This window comes from Trachurus japonicus, chromosome 21 (assembly GCF_045865225.1).
Source record: "Trachurus japonicus isolate A0001 chromosome 21, Traja_1.0".
Lineage (NCBI taxonomy): Eukaryota > Metazoa > Chordata > Actinopteri > Carangiformes > Carangidae > Trachurus > Trachurus japonicus.
The window spans coordinates 2,298,931-2,318,284 of NC_140927.1; the positions used below are offsets into that span (position 1 = coordinate 2,298,931).

The window sequence follows — 19,354 nt, forward strand, 5'->3', positions numbered from 1 at the left end:
GGATTTACATCAAGATGTCAAACTGGTAACAACAGGGTATTTATTGGCATTTCACTGTTCAGGCACCACATTCATTGTTTCCATTAAGTGCAACAAAATGCATTTATCATACATGTTTTTTTGGAAATGGCTTTACAGTCTCAGTAACCCCAGTCAACAGGCACATGTTTGATTTTTTTTTTTTTTTCAACATTGTGGCTGGAACGTGTAAAAACAAGTGTACTAGTATTCATGACAATGAGCAATTACTATATCATCTGTGTGTGAAACTGTGAAACATATGAATGAGTTCCTTGAGAGTTGCATGAAGCAGAACAGGTGGTGTGTGACACTGTTGCAGAGCCACAGCAGGGCAATATCCTCCACAAAACACTAGAAGCAGCTCGACAAACGTGCATCAACTCAACAGACATTGTTGTTATACAGTATAAGGTGCAGTGTTGTTATCTCACACTTTGTATCCTCATCTATACATTTATCATTTTCTTTGACCCCCATGAAGACTGATGTTTGGACTGTGGACTGTTCATTTGAATCTTATAAAAAAAAACATACATACTTACATCAATGTCCAACAGGGAAATAATCAAAGTGCTGTGAGGTTTTACAGATATTTATTCCACCAATGTATTAGCAGCTAAGCAAAGACTAGTGAAGGAATATCAAATAAATCTAAACTGTCTCTGAGCTAAGACATCTTACACTCCTCTTTGCCCTTGCCTTTGCCTTTCTTGCCGTTCTTCTTTGCGTCTTTGCTCGCCTGCGGTGGCTCTTTGTTACCAGCCACTTGCTCTGTGCTCTTTGGTAAAACCAAATCATCGCTCTGCAGCTCGTGCTTAACGGCGTCTAATCCTTCTTCTACTGGTAACGAAGTTTCCTGGTTCATGTTCTCTGCCGCAACACTGAGCTCCTCGACATTTGGAGCCTTTGTCCCGTCTGCTGCTGCTGCTTCCTCCTGAGTCACAGAGTTGTGCTTGTCTTGAGGGACACCGTCCGACTCTTCACCTAGTGCATCTACCTGGTCGCCACCATTGTTGCTGCTCTCAGTCGGCCTGTTCTGTGTGTTGTCCTCTGTCTCGCTGTTGCTCTGACACGGCTGGGAACTGGCGTCGTCGCTTTCGCACGGGCTGATTTCAACTGCCTCCTCGGCTTCTACCTGATCTGGATTTTGGGGGAGATCTGTTGCTACCGCTGCTTCGACATCCATGTCATCGAAATCAAACGACTGCCCTTCATCATCTTCATCCTCATCGTCCTCTTTATCACTGCCCTGCTGGTTGGGTTGAGGCGAGTCCTCCTCAGGTTTGTCGTTACTGGATTCAGGAGGTTGCTGCTCAGTCGTCTCACTTTGCTGATCGTTGTCGCTGGGCTTCTGTTCAGGATCCTCGGCAGCAGCTGCGTCTTCACCAGAGGAGCCGCTCCCTGTGGCGTCTTGTGGAGAGTCTGCTGTATTTAGAGCATCAGTTGTATTTGTATTTAGAGCATCGGTTGTATTGATCGCAGCTGTTTCCAAAGATCTCTCAGCATTTGAGTCATCAGTCTGTTCTGTTTGGCTGACTACATCATCTACAGGTTCGACCTCAGCTTCAGTCTTCAACAGACTCTCCTCAGTGACTAATACATCGGTTTTATCCGTCATGGACGCACTGGTACAACTATTACCCGTCTCCTCATACGAGGAGCTGTCTGGTTCAGGTTCCTTCAACTCTGTGCTCTCCTCCTCCTGTTGAGCTCTATCTTGTTCTACCTCTGACTCACCACCGTCATGACTAAGAGGAACAGCAGAGTGAGCGACGCATTCTTGTTCAGTCTCTGTTTCCAGCTCCTTTTCATCTTTAACCGTCTCAGCTTCCACCTCAGCGCCCGTGTCGTTAGTTTGGGACACTTCTGACGATGGCTCTGAGACGGACGAGCTGAGAAGGTCGGTGAGGTCGTCGGCGTGAGGGAGAGACGCTGGTGTCATGTCCTCCCTCTCGGAGCTTTTGTCCGTGGACTCGGACGCATCAGCGGCAACGTCATCGCTGTTTGGAAGCTCAGTGTTTGGTTCAAGGTTGTTTTCTGGTTTAACTGGTTCTGGGTCTGGTTCAACTGAGCATTCTGGTTTCATCTCATCAACAGAACCAACTTCATCCTCTACGCAATCGACCATGTCTGACTCTTTATGGATGTCCTCATCATTGGTTGCAATGGTTTTACTTTCATCATTATCTACATCGTTGGTACACTCTTTGACAGAACCGTTGTTGGTGCTGTCAACAAGCTCAGAGACACTGTCCTCTGGAGGACTGGTTTCCAAGGTCTGTTCATTGTCCCTTGCAAGTTCTGTTGCTGAATCGATGACGGTCTCAACATGAGCAGAGGTTTCAGTCGGAGTCACTGCCTCTACTGGTTCTACTGGTTCCGTTTCTGAACTCTGTTCTTTGTTCTGTTCATCTGTAACATGATCCACGGTTATTTCATTGGGAGTTTCAGTTTCCTCGGGTGCTGCTTCTTCTATTTCTTCTACTGTCTCCATCTCTGGAGTTTGCTCCTTGTCTTGCTCCTTTGTAACATGATCCGTTCTCTGTTCTTTGACAGCGTCTTTGTGAGAAGTGGCTTCAGTGGGTTCCACTGCTTTTGCTGTATTTACTTCCTCGGTTTCTTTCCTCTCCTCCTCTTTCTCTACTTCCTCTGTTTCTTTCCTCTCCTGCTCTTTCTCTACTTCCTCCGTTTCTTTCCTCTCCTGCTCTTTCTCAGCTCGAGTTGTATTTGATTCTTTGAGGGTTTCAGGTTCTGTCGCTGACCCTTTATCTCTTTTAGCTACTTGTACATCTGGTTCTGTTTTGCCATTTTCTTTTTCTGTTTTATCCTTTTGTTGGTTCCCTTTCTTTTTGCCTCTCTTCTTCCTTTTCTTCTTCTTCCCTGAAGCAGGAGTGCTCTGAGATTTATTGGCTACCTCTTCTGCCTCGTCGTTCTCTGCCTCCTCTGTGTTCTCAGGCTCTTGTTGGGAGTCGGTGTTGGACACAGCTGGGGCGGCGGTCTCTTGAGGTACGTTCACTTCCATAACCTCCGTGCTAACATCTGGCTGAGGACACTGTTCTGTATTCCTCAGATTACTTTCTTCAGCATCTGTCTGTTTGCTTTCTTGCTCTTCACCAACCTTGTTACATGTTTCTCTAAGCTCATCACTGCTTTTACTCTCCACCTCCTCTACATCTGGGTGACTAGTTTCTCCTGAATCTCCACCTTCAGGCGTCTTTTCGGTTTCTTGAACGTTGTCCTCAGCATTTATTACAACTTCCTGAGGTTCAGCGCTGCAAACTATGATATCTTTGGCTTCTGTGATTGACTGATCATTACTATCAACATTCAGGCCATTTTCTTCCACGCCGTCTCCCTCCATGGGTAAGCATGTCTGTTGTTGTTCTTCTGCAGGCTGTTCTTCGCTTGGTGTTTCCGCTGTGGACACATCGGTGACATTACAGGACGTATCAGAGTTCAACTGATTCTCTTTGGCTTCCTCTTTCAGCATCTCTTTTTGCTGCTCTGGATCCACCTCTTCCTCTTCGCTACGTCTCAACTGAGTCTCCTCTGTGTTGCCTGAGAGATCATGAAGAGCAGACGGTGATAAAAGGCCCAAAAGCAAAAACAAAAAAACAAAAAAAAGAGAAGCTTGATTCAAGACATGATTTTCAAAAAAAGCGTAATCTTCACCAGGAAGTGCATCAGCAGAGGTCAGGGCACGACAGAACACCTGATTGGTTCAGTGGGCAGGAAGAGAAGCTCAGAGCCAAGATGATTCAAGAGAAGCACATGAAGAAGAAGAAGATGAAGAGGAGGAAGAAAAGGAGGAAACACAGGGACAACACTGACGTCCTTGAGTCCCAGAGCATCAGTGTGACAGTAGAAGAGGCTGGCAGCTCAAGAGTCTAATACAGTAATACACTGTCTATACAATAACACAGAAACATGTCAAATATTATTTATATCAAAATAATTCTCAATCACTGTTCAACATTTTACACACTATGACATGACCACCTGTATTAACAGAGTTAGAGGTGAAGGAGAACTAAAATGCGTGAGCTGACGTGCAGGAGAAACATTAGAAAAGCTGAAACATTAGTAATGAAGGTAAAGTGAGTGTGTTAAGTGAAATCGTCGGTTTGTGCAGGAAAGCAGGTGGATGGATGCTGCTTAAAGGATAGTTCTTGCAGTTCTCTTCATTTTGCTCATATGGCTTTTCCATAGAGAGACTGAGGTTAAATAACTAGCTACCAGCTTTCTGACTGTGGCACTCAGCCACAGATTTGTTTTCTCTAAATAAACCACAGTTATTTCCTGTGAAACACTGCGTTTTAGTTCTTTGTTGCACATTTCCCACACAGGGGTAAATAGTGGGGACTGTTTTCAGCTGTGCATTAATACAAAGTTGGTGCACTGTGAGTATTAATGCCAGCAGGACGTTGTTTGTCAGACAGTGAACGTGTTCATGGTGGGAACAGGTCTCCCGGTACAACAGTGTGGTGGTTCAACAAACAACAGAGCTCTACAGCACAGAGGAGTGAGTGCATAGACACACCATTCACTTCACTTGCATCACATGGTCTGTTTAATTTAATCTAGTTAGGGCCATCTTTATCAGCTGACAGAGTCTAGTTGCCACAGAATCACTGATGTTCAAACTTGGATTGTCCCCAGCACGTTAAAGACATCGTCCATGCTGGCTCACAACCAGAGCACTAACAGCTCCAGAGCAGCTACTTAATGGAACTGGTCCTGGGAGTGTGTGTCTCCCTCTCTTTCCTCACAAATCTACAAAACATATTTTTCACTCTCAAGAGAAATACAGTCACCAGACTTATCCTTTAAGATCAGTGTTAGTTAGCACAGCACAGGAGCTCAGCACTGACAGCTGAAGAGTTCACTCCATCCTCCTCTACTATACTGCACATATGGAGCATAGTCGTTCAAATTATGATTTAATAAAGTTATTTTTTAAAATTGAAATGTGAACAGTCAGTCATTTGTGTATCAAGTTGAATATTTGCACTACTGAAGCCATTCTCCATATTATAGGTTACTGTTTTGCATTTCCTGAATTTAAAAGGATAGTTCACAATTTGGAAAATTGACCCATTGCCATAATCCCTATAGTTTTAGGAGTAGGTGTGTTACCTTTACTTGTCGGTGCAACTAGCTATTTTTAGAACGGCGCAGAGCCGCGAGCTGCTCAGAGCTACGTCAGGAGGCTAATGGGATTTCTTGGTTTCCCACCTCAAACTCATCAAATACACAATCCAACAACTGCAAAACGCTCTGGTGGACAAGTTGTGACCTGCACATTCACCACGCTATGAGATAATAACAGAATGAGTTGTTTTCAAGGTAAATTCATGCAAAACCGCTGATGCGCGTTCCCCTCGGGGGCAGTTTTTCAGCAAGCAGGCTCTGTATTTACCTCGAAAACAACTCCGTCTCGTAACGTTCCGTTATTATCTCACAGCGTGGTGAATGTGCAGGTCACAATGTTTTAGAGTTGTTGGATTGTGTATTTGATGAGTTTGATGAGGGAAACCAAGAAATCCCATTAGCCTCCGTAGCGTAGCTCTGAGCAGCTCGCGGCTCTGCTCCGCCGTTCTAAAAATAGCTTGCGCCGACAATTAAAGGTAACAAACCTACTCCTAAAACTATAGGGATTATGGCAATGGGCCGATTTGCCAAAATATTACTTTAAAATGAGACGTTCAGTATATAAAAATACAAAAATATAAAAAAAAACACCAATTGTTGAAAAAGAAAATACTGAGAGTTTATTTCTAGAATACTTGCCTACATACTGTCTCACTACTGACTATCATGTGGGAGGGAAAGTCTTCAGCTGGTGTTATGCTAAGCCATGCACTTAGGCAACAAAGCTGTAATTACACAGTGTGTTTTACCGAGCATGCTGTTCCCCTCTGTTGGGGCCGGGGGGGTCTGTGAATCCTGAGCTGGTTGCTGGGCAGAGTCTCCACCGGTGGACCCGTCAACTTCTGCTCCACCGATGTCCCCGTTGACGTTAAGATCAGGTCCCAAAACTATTCCATGTTTCTAAACAGAGTGAGAAGACACTGGTTACACACATGTAAACCCTGTGTATTTTCATTAAACACAGATGATTCAACATTTTTACCAGTATTAGCAGCTGGGTAATTACTTTCACGTTCAATAATTATGGGTTTCACCTTCAGAATGTCTTTGAGCTTCACCACCTCCTCTCTGAGCTCGTCGCGCTCAGTTCGGATTGCATCTGTGTATTCTTTCTGTCGCTCTAAGGCCTGAGCGGAGCCAAGAGCAGCAGAGGGTACAGAGGAAGAAGGAATGTGTGGAGAAGAAAAGGAAGCAAAAAGGTGTTCAGTGTCATGCAAAGGTGATATTGGATTAACGATAGAGAACTCGACAATGAGAGCTTGAGGGCCGTACCCCAATTTTTTTATCCTTCCACTCCACTGTCTCCTGCAGGTCAGATACCTCTCTAACAAAACCATCCTGTTTCAGCCGTAGCTGACGGATCTCCTGAATAGCAGGAAGAGGAAAACAAAAGATTGAGAGGAAGAGAGAGAGAGAGAGAAAAGAAAAGTGCAGCGCAAGCATGCACAACGGTGAAAAGGAAAGAAAGCTGTGAAAAGCACCTCAACATGAAGATTGTGTAAGCGACAAACTGAGTCACTGCTTCATGTTTTTTTTGTAAAAATCTGTCTTTTTTAATCCAGAAGGTTCCTGTTTCACCTCAGTGACACCAGGACACAAATACTCACATTAAGCAGCTCTTCGCTTTGTTTTAGCGTCTCTTTCATTTCACTGAACTGGAACTGAAGGACACTGTGAGCGTGTTTCTCTCTATCAAATTCCTGCAGGGAATAAGAGACAGTTTGATCATCAGCAACTTCATCTGGAGCAAACATGTCACACACACGGTTACATGCTGTCATTCCGACATACCACCATTTAGACATAACGCTATTCCGACATGCGAACGTCCCACCATTCCAACAAGGCTTTCAATATAGAAATGTGCATTACTCAACAGGTGGCTCCCTCCTACTTTGGATTCTATCTATCTGGCCTGTCTAGCCTCTACCTGGTCTTTTTACTAAACTTAACTAACTCCTTTCATCATTGCCTAAGCCCAACCAGTGCAAAATCTTTTGGGGAAAAAATAAGCTATCAAAGGAATTGTCGGAAAGGCAGGATGTTAAAAAAAAGAAAAAAATACCGTCATTCCGACCATAGGAGGCAAGAATTTCCAGAATGACGGGACATTTGATAGAAAATTAAGTGTTGCTATTTAGACAATTAGAGGCCAATGTCGGACTAGTGGGATGTCGGAATGGCGGTTGCCCCCCACACACACACACAATTACATGACAAACATGACATGAAAGATGACTCCATTGCTGTCAAGGGCGATGTCTTCATCTGATTAAACTGTTTATTTTCCTACAACTGTGTCTTCTGCATTACACTACTGTTTTACTTTATCTATAAAGCCTAAAGTCAAAATAAAGCATCAACCGTGGTTTAGGATGTGCTGTGTGTGTCATGTTTTATTCTGATAAACTGAATACTATGCAGCATCATTCTACATAACCCTCAGTCTTTGTGTCTGTCTGCCGTACAGTACCTTGACTTTGTCCTCGTACTCCCGGCGTGACTCGGACAGCAGCTCCTCCAGCTCCATGAGCGAGTCCTTCAGCGTGTCCACCTGGTACATGAGGTTGTTCTTCTCATTGTCCAGCTGGGCGTTGGACACCATGGCTTTACGGTACTTCTCCTCCACTTCTACTAAAGCATCCTGGTGTCATTACAAAGAGAATAGGAGGCTATTAGAGGTGGTTGCAGGCTCATATACAACATGCTATCACACCAAGCCATGGAGTCTTACTCTCCTCTATCACATCTATCTAACACAGGATGGAGACTTCGGACAGGGGAATATTTCAACTGCACCACACAACTGATAAGGCTGGTAAATGAAAATGGAAGTAAAGAAGTAAAGGCCGACACACAAGATCAAATGAAGAAAGATACAACATGCAGATGCAACTTTGCCAGTGAAACTGCAGCTATTTTTCTTCTTATTAAAAACACGCTTTCCGTGTGTGTCGCTGTTTGTGTTGGGTCTGGAGAAGCAGTATTGCTTCTAGGTTATTGTCTGAATGAGACAATTGTTTTATAGCCAGAGCAAAAGCCTTCATCATTTATTTCATTTCCAGTTCATCAGGTTGTCTGTTGTTGATCTTTTGTGAATGAAAAAGAATCTCATTAAAGTAGCTGGTGTAGTCTGCACTGATCTGACTGATATTGAGGCGGAAAAAACAGAGAAATAAACCACAGCAGCCGTAAATGCGGATTAGTCGACACTCTGGATCTGGTCTCAGACTTATACCTTGGCTTCTTTTAGGTTCTGCGTATACTTGGTTTCCACATCTTGAATCTGATCCTTCAGTTCATGAATCTCCTGGCGACGAGCGCGGCGGCAGTGAGCGGAGAAGCAGAGAAGCAGAGTGTGACAGTGTCAGGGAAGGTGAAGCAGGAGTTTGGTGACCGACACAAAGACAAAGACACGGTGTGTTTGGCAGAAACAAAGAAAATGATACAAACACAGCACAGAGCAGCAGCAGGACGCTGGATGCTTGTTGTTTCTATTTGTGTCCACTGTGGACTTAAGGACTTAAGTTTAATTAAGGAAAGCGTTATTTAGAGAGATTACTTAATGCCTGCAGCTCTACACTGGATTTCCTCATGTGTACACACACTAAGATTTAACTCTGGACAGTTTCTGCTCTGACACAAAGCTGCTGCTGTTTTTAAAGAGGCTGGATGGATCAATATGGAAATAAAATCATTTTACTGCACAAGTGAAAGCAAAAGCAACTGACATTTCATGTTGTAACTAAACAGACATTTAATAACTATCAATATGACATACAGTAAATAAGTCGTCTTGCCCTAGACAACACTGTTGGAAAGGAAAGATCAAGCTTAATTCACTGTAATAAACAGAATCCACTTATTTTAGATTATTAGTGACTTTCCAATAATGAATACCATCTAACTAAATCTTTCTATAACTCTGCGTGGATGTGTCCTCCGTGTCTTTTGGAAGTTGCATCTCTTCAGCGTTACCTTGATTTCTCGTATGGACGTCTCAGTGTCTGCGGTTATGGCTGTGTCCCCGCTTCCTCTCCTGGAGGACGTCCCACCTAAAGAGGTGAGGGTTCCTGCAGTTAGAGCAGAAGCTGCTCGAGATCCCTGAGGAAGACAGACAGAAATAATTCATCTCCATGGAAATTATTCAATCAAAAAAAGAAAAGAAAACAAAAAAACGGTATATTTTGTGAAAGACTGTGGTCCACTCACCTTTTCTAGATAATCTCTGTCTTCCACCTGTTGAGACAAATGAAACAGAGTGAGCACAGAGGGGGATTCAGAGGCCACAGGGCCAAGAGGACGAACTGACGGAGGAAGGAAGGAAGTCTCAAAAGCCTTCTACACACAGCTCAGCACATCTCGCTCAATGTTTCCTAATGAAAAAGCAACACAACGACAAAACAACACCTCCGGTCCCCCAGTACGCTCTCTGTTCATCAACATGCCTGAAAAATACCACACCTTTATTATGATGCAACGCCATGCCAATAATTAGTAGACTGGTGACCAAACACTTTATCATCATTAACTGGTCATTCAACAGCAAACCGTGTGTTGGAATAAAAAACCAAAACACTAGAAACATCACACCATCAACCATGGTTGTTCCAGGCAGAGTGCACACGGTGGAAAAGCAAAGATTCAGCTCACTTCATAGCCTCGGCCTCCTGCGGGGGCAAAGCCACTCACATCTGAAAAGTCAGGAATAGTAACGTCGTCCAAGTCCCGGGGCAGGCCGCTGCTGCTGGCCGCGCTCCGCAAAAAACTGGCAACAGAGCCGCAGTTGTCCTACGTCGGCCACCAGGGGGCGAAACACAACAACAAGGAAACCAAGCACAGAGAGTGGGGTCAGCAGAGAGCAGAGAGCAGCCAGGAAGGAAATCATATGAAGATGAGACAGGAGAGAGTTAATGAGAAATGATCACGTATCTTATTGTCTTAAATCTAATCCAGTTATATCCACAAATGTTCTCTTTGTTTGTTTGTTTTTAACTGGGATTGTTTGTCCCCATGGAAGAGCCAAAAGGAGCCTACAAAAAACTATATTATCACTTTTTTTTTATTTTTATATTGTATCACAAAGAAAGACCACTGACATGAATGCAACACAGGTAGCAAAATAAATCCATAAAGTCCCAGTGATGGTACTGTAGGCTACCCCACGGCCCACATCTGGCCCGTGTACAGCGTGATTCAAAGATGCTACCGTCACATCTGGCCCAATTCCAGCTGTCACAGAGAAAATCTGGGAATAACAGGAAGACTTTGTGACTGGGCCCACGTTTCATTTTACCCTCTATGATCATGACGTCCCATTAATAAGAATGTCTGAGAGCAGCTCATTTATCTGAATGAGATATGAGACGCAAAATTTGGTGCTGGATTTGGTCTGTGATGAAGCCCCCTCTACGTAAACAGGAGACTGATAAATCAGCAGACGTCTAAAAAGAATGTTAAAAAGAAAGTTGTTTTCCCTGTTTTTGTGCCTAATGAGTCTAAAGTGAAGCACTTTGCAGCTACAGGCTTGTGACAGATGGCTCCAGACAAGCAACTGCACTGTGGCTCTTCCAAGACTCAGTGAACTGGATTAATGACACACAGTCTGTGCACTTTGCTTTTTCATAGTTACATTTCAGGCATTAATGTGATTTCATTGCAGGGACTCGAGCTTCACAACAACATCACAATTATTTACAAAAGTGCTGCAGTCCATCAGGTAATACCTGCTTGTGTTCTGCACACAGCACAATGATGTTTTGACAATGTCGGATTCTCTGAACTGGGAGTCACAGCAACACCCAGAGAGAGAGATTATGAATTGAATTCCTCTACAGTCGAACCATGAATCATAAAGCTTCATGTTGGAGTGGGAGAGCATCATCATTTTACACTGTGGGGCGTGGGCTAATGCATTTTAAACCCTGGAGCGGGCAGCGGGGTGTCTGTGGGGTGTGGGCTCACCACTGGGCTGGCTCGGGCTGAACTGGCCCTGCTGGAGGCTCTGGAGCCGGAGCTGCGGTAACTAGTGTACTCTAAAGGCTGCGGAGGAAACACAGAGTCATGGTTCTGTGTGTATGTCAAGGCACGCACACACATATTACATAGAGAGCAAATAAGGAAAATCAACAGGGCTGATTATCGAGACTTGACAAACAAATTTTTCATAAACCTACAGACCTTAAAATTCAATGATCTTGTGGACTATAAAACTGCTCAAATGATGTATTAAGTAAATAATAATATGCTTCCAGATGGTGTCCAGAGGATGTTTCAGACTGGAACCAGTAGACCGTTTCAACTACCTACAGAGCTGATACTTAGAATTAGACTGGAAAGATCCTATCAATGTAAAAATCTATAAAAAAAAAAAAAACACTGTTCACACTTCACACACACAAGGTGGCTGAGTTGTGTCTTACATGGGAGCTGGAGCCAGTGACCCGGCGTGATCCACTGCACAGACTGGCAGAGTCGTCATACAAGGAGGTCTGCACATGTCACATGTCACACACACACATACACATACACACACACACACACACACACACACACACACACACACACACACACACACAGTGTAAGCAGCAGAGAACAGAAACAGATACACACATTGTTGCATGCGTTCCTACTCAGTTGTGAAGCCTGCAGCCTCCCTTCAGAGCCTGATGTGTGTCTTCAGCATACAACTGTGTGCAGTCACTCAGTGAATTTAAAACATGGTGACACATTGAGCTGGAAGCTCTTGACTTAACCAACAAATCCTCTGCCCTTCAGATTAGGAAGTTCATTATAACATGCTCGTAAGACTAGTGGTACAAGTTAGGGCTGAATGATAAATAAAATCAAATTGATTATTGTATATTCATTATATTAGACTAGATTTTGTGTGTCTGTGAAAACTAGCCCAGGACATCTCTATTAAAAACATTTGATCATCATTCAGTCCTGTGTGTTAACACTCGGGATGTCACGATTATAGATTTTCTTGGTACGATTATTGTCAGAGAAATAATCGCAATTATTATATTAAATTTACATATTTACAACACTATGAATGTGTAAAATCAAATATAGTCAAAATATAATTGCATTACTAATTAAGTTAGGAATTGTTAATCCATTAGCGGAAATGTTTGAAGTTTTTTTTTGTATCTTTTTTTTTCCTTAGAAATGCTGTGCAACAATTAAATTCCTACTAATTTAGTGTTACGTTAAAGGAATAGTTCAACATTTTGGCAAATTGGCCCATTGCCATAATCCCTATAGTCATAGCAGTAGGGTTGTTACCTTTAATTGTCGGTGCAAGATATTTTTAGAACGGCGGAGCAGAGTCACAAGCTGCTCAGAGCTACGCTACGGAGGCTAATGGGATTTCTTGGTTTCCCTCATCAAACTAATCTAATACACAATCCAACAACTCCAAAACGCTCTGGTGGACAAGTTGTGACCTGCACATTCACCACGCTATGAGATAACGAAGTTACACACGGTTGTTGTGTAATTTTGCGTTCGGTATTTAGGAACCTTTACGGTTAAATAATTGTGGCGTTTAATACTGTGATTAATTGTGAAAACAAGTAATCATGACATCCCTAGTTAACACTGAGTGGAAGTTACAGTGGGGTAAAGGTGAGCAGGAAATAAAGGAACCAACCCTACGACAGAGCTGCTGGCTGGTGTGACTGAGTGACCTGTAAAACTGCAGAATGTTTGTTTGTGGGAGAGAAAAGACAGCAGGTGAATGAAGAGAGTTTTAACTTCACTACTGGAAAGCCTCTAGCGTCACATGTTGCGGCCCAGCTGCAGAGGAGCGCCACAGATCTGTCAAGTGTTTTTTTCCTCCGTGTGTTTACATCTATGTGTCCATCTGGTGTTTGTCTGTATACGGACCTGGTAACCATTGAAAGTTGAACCGGGGTTTCGGGAGGAGGAGAGACCGTTGAGGCCGTACAGGTCAGAGGAAGCGTAAGCGCTCTGAGATGAGGAGAGTGGAAAAAGGAAGCAGGAGACATGAGCCAAGAGACGGAGCCGTCCAACCCTTGTCCAAGAATGAACCTTGTGACTGTTAGCAGTGTATTTATACTAGTATGGAAAAGTGCAGCTGTGAGTAAGAGGCATTGGCACCGTACAGAGCAAATCACACACACACACACACAGATATGCACAAACCAATTAATTCAAAAGTCCATTTAAACCTATAACCAAGCTTTTATGGCTCCTTCCCAGGAAAAGTCAGACAAGCTCATCATCATCACTGGCAGTCATGTGTGGCTTGTTTTTAATAAAGGAAACACAACCACACAGTCAGTGTGCCTGCCAACATGTGTTAACGGACAAAGACAAGACTGATGCACACAGAGATCTGGACTTAGACATAGTGACTGTACTTCCTCTACTGTGCTGAGACAACAGGAAGTTTTGTAAAACTTCAACTCAGAATAAAACTGCGTGCACATTCATTTATCTTTTTGTTATCTGCATGTAGACGAGCTGATACTGCAACTCCATTGTTAATGGTCAGAACTTTAGATGTTAAAGGGATAGTTCAACATTTTGGCAAATTCGCCTATTGCCATAATCCCTGTAGTCATAATTACAGGTGTATGTTGTTTTGAGATCTGCAGGGCAGAGATGTGAGCTGCTCAGTGAACGGTATGGGTCCCCTGTTCCTCATCAAACTCATTAAATACACAATCCAACAACTCTAAAACACTAACAACAGGATCACAGGAGCGCTGCTGGTGTCCCTCAAACCACCAGTGCTCTTGCAAAGGGTAACAGATCAAAAAGAAAAAAGTGCAGGCACTCAGGTTGGTTTGAAAAAGTTGAAAATTTATTTTAGGGGGTACAGTTCAAAAAACACCAACGCGTGTCAGCTAAAATAAAGGGTTTTTAACTCTAAAACACTCTCATAGACAAGTTGTGAGTTGTTTTCAAGGCAAATGTATAACCAGAAATACATTCCAGACACGGCTACTGGGCGGACTGATATCAAAAGCGCAAGTAGTTCCGAGTATTTGCTCCATGTGTCGTAATGTTACAGAATTATACATGATTATTTCAGAATTTGGTGAATGAGCAGGTCACAACTTGTCCACAAGAGCATTTTGGAGTTGTTGGATTGTGTATTTGATGAGTTTTGAGGGACCTGTACCATTCACCTCCATTGTGTTCACTGAGCAGCTCACGTCTCTGCCCCGCCGATCTCAAAATAACATGCACCAATAATTAAAGGTAATGAACCTACCTCTATAACTATAGGGATTATGGCAATAGGCAAATTTGCCAAAATGTTGAACTATCCCTTTAAAGATTAGTGCACACACATGCCGTCAGTGGTCTGAGTGCACTGCGGAGCCACCCACCGGCTGCAGGTCTAATCTGGAGGCGCGGGACACCCGGCTGTCGTCGCTCAGTCTGGAGCTCTGAGAGTTTGGGAGCACAGGTAACAACATCTCAACACGTCATCTCAGCCTGGCCGCAACCACACCACCCAATAAGGTTGCCAGGTAACAGAGTATCATACGAAAACACTTGGGTTTATCTGCTCCGTTTGTTAAAGTGTCAACAGAGCAGTTTGCCCTCAACAAAAACAGCAGAGCTACACATTTTTTTGAGGACAGAGAAAACAGCTGTTCAGTGAGATGGATTAGAGGGAGGCCGGCACGCACCGTCAGGTCCAGCCTGGAGGCACGAGACGCTCTGCTTTCATCACTGAGTCTGGAGCTCTGACGGTGTGAGAGGGAGGAGAGGGCTGTGAGAGACACGACTCGGCTTCTGTGTAACTTTCCCTCTCCAGACAACTTATTCAAATCATGCAACTTGTTCCACATCAGACCAAACACGGACGTCTGCGCACACGGCTACTAACCCTGCTGGACATGACGCTGTAATCGTCGTCACAGCCGTTCCTCTGCAAATAAAGAAGACGCATGAGAAACACTGATGCCGTTTCTGATGAGACCTGCAGTTTGAGCTTTTACATACATCTTTGTCTTTGTGCTTATGTTTCTTCTTTTTCTTTGACTTCTTATGTGAGGAGCTCTTAGAGGGAGGAAGGAAGGAGAGGGAGAACCATGAGGATGGAAGATGGAGCATCTCACCTCCGAACCACAACAACAAACACACAACCTTCCACATGCACAGTGGACCCTGGTAGAAACAGCTCCAGGTCACAGTGGATGAACATGCAACACACCGACTGAGCCAAACAGTCAAGATCTAGTACAGCCATCAAACAGATTAGTATAAGGAATTTTTCCACTATTATGTAGCACAGAAAAAAAACAGGCCTTCACATTTAGAGACATAACAGAGGCTAAAATAGTACCAAGTGTGTTTTGGTTGGAGCGAGCAGGCTCTAACATTGTGTTCAAATCCAATCTATCTGACCCCGAGGTGGGCAACGCTCCCTCACAACAGCAAAAACAAAAACATGAGCGAGAGTGAGCACGATCTCAGTCCACAGGATCACGTCGAACTTTCAAACAGAGAGACATGTGTTTCACGTGTATCTTGCAAAATAAAAAAGACAATGGCCGTGTTACAGTTCAGAGGCCACCTCTTTCAAAGGGTGTGGTCTACGATGACTATGAAGTTCAAACCTTTGCAAAACCACGTGTGAAGGCAGCACCCAGATCAGACGGTTGCTGCTAGAGTTGCTCTGTCGGCCCTGTTTGCTGCCATGTTACTTTTATTAATGGCAACCAATGAATCTCCTTACAATGTTACACAAGACGCCTGAAACGGACTTAACTACTGCTGTTTGTTTATTTATAGTGATGTGCACTACTAGTTATATTACTTTTACTATTGGTTTAGGGTCATTAGCACAATAAAAAATTATTGTGCTAATTACTAATTCTACTCAGACACGTGCACTCATACACTCACACCCATGCACGTACACACTTTTAAATGGGTATTATTTATTATCATTGATCAACCATACACCAAAGGGATAGTTCTGGCAAACTGGCCCATTGCCATAATCCCTATAGTTTTAGGAGTAGGTTCGTTACCTTTAATTGTTGGTGCAAGCTATTTTTAGAACGGCGGAGCAGAGCCGTGAGCTGCTCAGAGCTACGCTACGGAGACTAATGGGATTTCTTGGTTTCCCTCATCAAACTCATCAAATACACAATCCAACAACTCCAAAACGCTCTTGTGGACAACCTGCACATTCACCACGCTATGAGATAATAATGGAATGTTACGAGACAGAGTTGTTCTCGAGGCAAATGCAGAGACTGCTTGCTGAAAAACTGCCCCCAACAGGAATGCGCATCAGCGGTTTCGCATGAATTTACCTTGAAAACAACTCCGTCTCGCAACGTTCCGTTATTATCTCATACTTAGCGTGGTGAATGTGCAGGTCACAACTTGTCCACCAGAGCGTTGTGGAGTTGTTGGATTGTGTATTTGTTCGATGTGGTATACCAAGAAATCCCATTAGCCTCCGTAGCATAGCTCTGAGCAGCTCATGGCTCTGCTCCGCCGTTCTAAAAATAGCTTGCACCGACAATTAAAGGTAACGAACCTACTGCTATGACTATAGGGATTATGGCAATGGGCCAATTTGCCAAAATGTTGAACTATCCCTTTAACACAACCAATGTGTTTCACTGTTAAAATAGCCTAACGCACACACAAACATGCTTTGTATTGCTGATGTAATTGTAAGAAAAAACAGCTGTTAAAGGGGCAGTCCGTTCACGACAAACCTTCAGGCAGAGGGGTTAAAAACTAATCCACCACTTATGTTTCAACCGTACGAGCCCTTACCCCTCCTCCGTACGCCCCGACTGCATCAAGATCTGACTGTTGTAGAAACACACATCATCATCACCAACATGTGCCACCCACACTGACAGCACCTTGTTAAATTCTCAAGGACAGACACGCTGCCTCCACATCACCACAGGTGAGAGAGGACCAGGTTGATTCTTTGAGAGTCAAAAAAGCAGCGGTGTTTGATAACGACTGACAGGAACAAAGAAAAAAAGAAGATAGAGAGACAGCGTCTGTTTTGTTTTTTTTATTGTATGTGCAGTTTGAATCATACTGACCCTGACACTGCCCCGGCTTCCCACTGACATCCGCTCATCTTCGTCTGAGAGCTGTGTGAGAGAGCAAGACATTGAAATGGATGGTTAGAGTGTGGAGAGTGGACACAGTGTGTGATGTACATCAACAACGACACCAAACAGTGGATTTTGACATGAGTGATTGCTCTGCATTACATTCAATACTGAGACCAGGCAGTTAAAGCTGAGGCACTTTGTAATACTTAGACTCTCAGATAAAAGCCAATAGTCAAACAATGTCAGAGTCTGTTAGCCTGGCTGGACAAGGTCATTTACAAATGAAGGCCTGGAAAAAAAAAAACCTCTGCTACATAGAAATGTATACATTTCTGAACATGGTACAATCCATTCAGCACAGTTTATTTCCATCTCATTTCTTCTATTTTCCAACAGTTAAAGCTTTAGTCAATAAAACTCAACATATGCAGATTATTTGACTGCATTAAATAAATTCCCTTATGCACTAATGGATTTAGTGTTGGAAAATTCTGAATAGAAGAAGAATAGAAGGTGAACGAGGAAGAAAACTGTTACATTTGCTGTAAATATTAATTCAAAGAGCACATTAAAACAGAAGGACCTCTTATGAAATAAGATACTTGTTTATATGCAGTATTACAAACAGACTAACTAGTTTCTCCCTGTTATCTTTTTCCAAGTGATGGAGGACAGATCGCAGCACAGAGGAGAAATGCATGAGGAGATGGAAACAGAGGGAAGGCTACAAACCACGTGTATCTGTGAAGAACGTGAGTATCTCTCACTGTCCTCCTGGATGGGGGGAGAGAGGGGGGCGGGGGAGGGAGAGTGGTCAAGATGAAGAGGAGCGGGGGTGAAGAGAGAGTGAAGGAGGAGAGAGAGATGTCAAAGATCAATGAAACAGACGGATGAGGGAGATAACTGCTGGTCCAGGGAGTTCATGTTAACATTCCAGCCCAGTAAAAGCTTCTCAAACTTACTGAGAGTCAGTTTGAATTTTTATTGTAAGGTCATGATGCTTAATCGTTTTGATCAAACCTTTCTTTTCTTTAACCTTTATTTAGATCTCGAGGGCCACTGAGGGTAAACCCTGGTTTCCAGTGATGTTTCCAGCAGTCACATAACAAATGCGGTGTAATGTTGGGCAGGAATGTCCACATGAATATTTATGGGATGGTTTCTGATTGCATTGGCTCCACAGGTGTCAAAGAGAATCAAAAACCAGTGACCTATGCAAACATGTTCTGACTCGGCTCCAAAGTGTGGATGCTCTTCACCGAAAGCACACAACTACAAAATGCAGCATTTGTGTCAGAACAACATCCCTCAAGGAAAATATACTGTATGCACCGCCCTCATGATGAAATAATGTGGAATTGTTGAATACTTGAAAAGGATCTTTTGTCATGCATCACACACAGTCTCTTGCAATAACAATTTCAGAAAAATCTGGGATTTATTTGTCTGATATTTGCTGAGTGAGGACACTGTGTTGTTTTTAGTTTAACTTCTGTAGCAGTGAAGAGTGGCATAAATAGAACGGAGCTTCTTTTTATCACAGTGGACCGTCTGTGGGCTGGGTAACAAAAAACAAAACTTGTTTTGTTACCATGCTGATCTGGATTCAGCCTATGTGTAGACTGTTTCACGAGAATCAACATGAACCAGGACACATGCCTTGGTTGATGTAAAGAGCTTTCTCTCACTGAAACAGTCAAGTTTGACAGTGAGCAATCCAGCCAACACACAAAGTCAAAAACAATGCTGTCACCTCAAACTGCAACAAAATCCCATCATCTCACACGCTGTCAGTGAATTATTCCAATCAAAAACACACCACGTTAGTCAAAGTAGTCACACGCACACACAAAACATCTGACCTGCTGTGAGTGAACGTCTCTCATGATAATGGACAACTCAAACTCAGTAATTAAACTTGTGCGTTGGACACAGTACATAAATCCCATGCAGTCTCACACCAGTGGGGCAGATGGTCATGCTGATTCAAAGCCAAAACGGCCTCCCTGCTCCCTCCAGTAAGTGGATTATCATTAATGGCCAAAGCTTTGATTCATTATAATCTGTTATTTTCTAAAAAGGCTCAACAGGAACCA

The 19,354-nt window shown here is 43.3% G+C and overlaps 1 protein-coding gene across 25 annotated transcripts in view; it reads right to left on the bottom strand.

Moving 5' to 3' along the window:
* Positions 1-17: 17 nt before the first annotated feature.
* Positions 18-19,354, bottom strand: part of LOC146964605 (uncharacterized) — a 46,304-nt gene continuing 26,967 nt past the window's right edge. The window contains exons 5-25 of one of the 25 annotated variants that reach the window (XM_085765915.1): positions 17,991-18,032; positions 17,244-17,294; positions 16,960-16,995; positions 15,163-15,219; positions 15,047-15,088; positions 14,847-14,903; positions 14,541-14,600; positions 13,066-13,149; positions 12,830-12,874; positions 11,595-11,663; positions 11,137-11,214; positions 9,865-9,963; positions 9,385-9,411; positions 9,151-9,276; positions 8,411-8,482; positions 7,646-7,816; positions 6,780-6,872; positions 6,445-6,537; positions 6,207-6,299; positions 5,922-6,072; positions 18-3,579 (exon numbers count right to left, since the gene is read on the bottom strand). In XM_085765915.1, coding sequence (XP_085622041.1) covers positions 689-3,579; positions 5,922-6,072; positions 6,207-6,299; positions 6,445-6,537; positions 6,780-6,872; positions 7,646-7,816; positions 8,411-8,482; positions 9,151-9,276; positions 9,385-9,411; positions 9,865-9,963; positions 11,137-11,214; positions 11,595-11,663; positions 12,830-12,874; positions 13,066-13,149; positions 14,541-14,600; positions 14,847-14,903; positions 15,047-15,088; positions 15,163-15,219; positions 16,960-16,995; positions 17,244-17,294; positions 17,991-18,032 — 4,437 coding nt within the window. In that variant the 3' untranslated portion in view covers positions 18-688. Of the gene's footprint in view, positions 3,580-5,921; positions 6,073-6,206; positions 6,300-6,444; positions 6,538-6,779; positions 6,873-7,645; positions 7,817-8,410; positions 8,483-9,150; positions 9,277-9,384; positions 9,412-9,825; positions 9,964-11,136; positions 11,215-11,594; positions 11,664-12,829; positions 12,875-13,065; positions 13,150-14,540; positions 14,601-14,846; positions 14,904-15,046; positions 15,089-15,162; positions 15,220-16,959; positions 16,996-17,243; positions 17,295-17,990; positions 18,033-19,354 lie in introns of all 25 variants that reach the window. The other 24 variants (XM_085765913.1, XM_085765922.1, XM_085765914.1 and 21 more) reach the window with 24 other exon arrangements.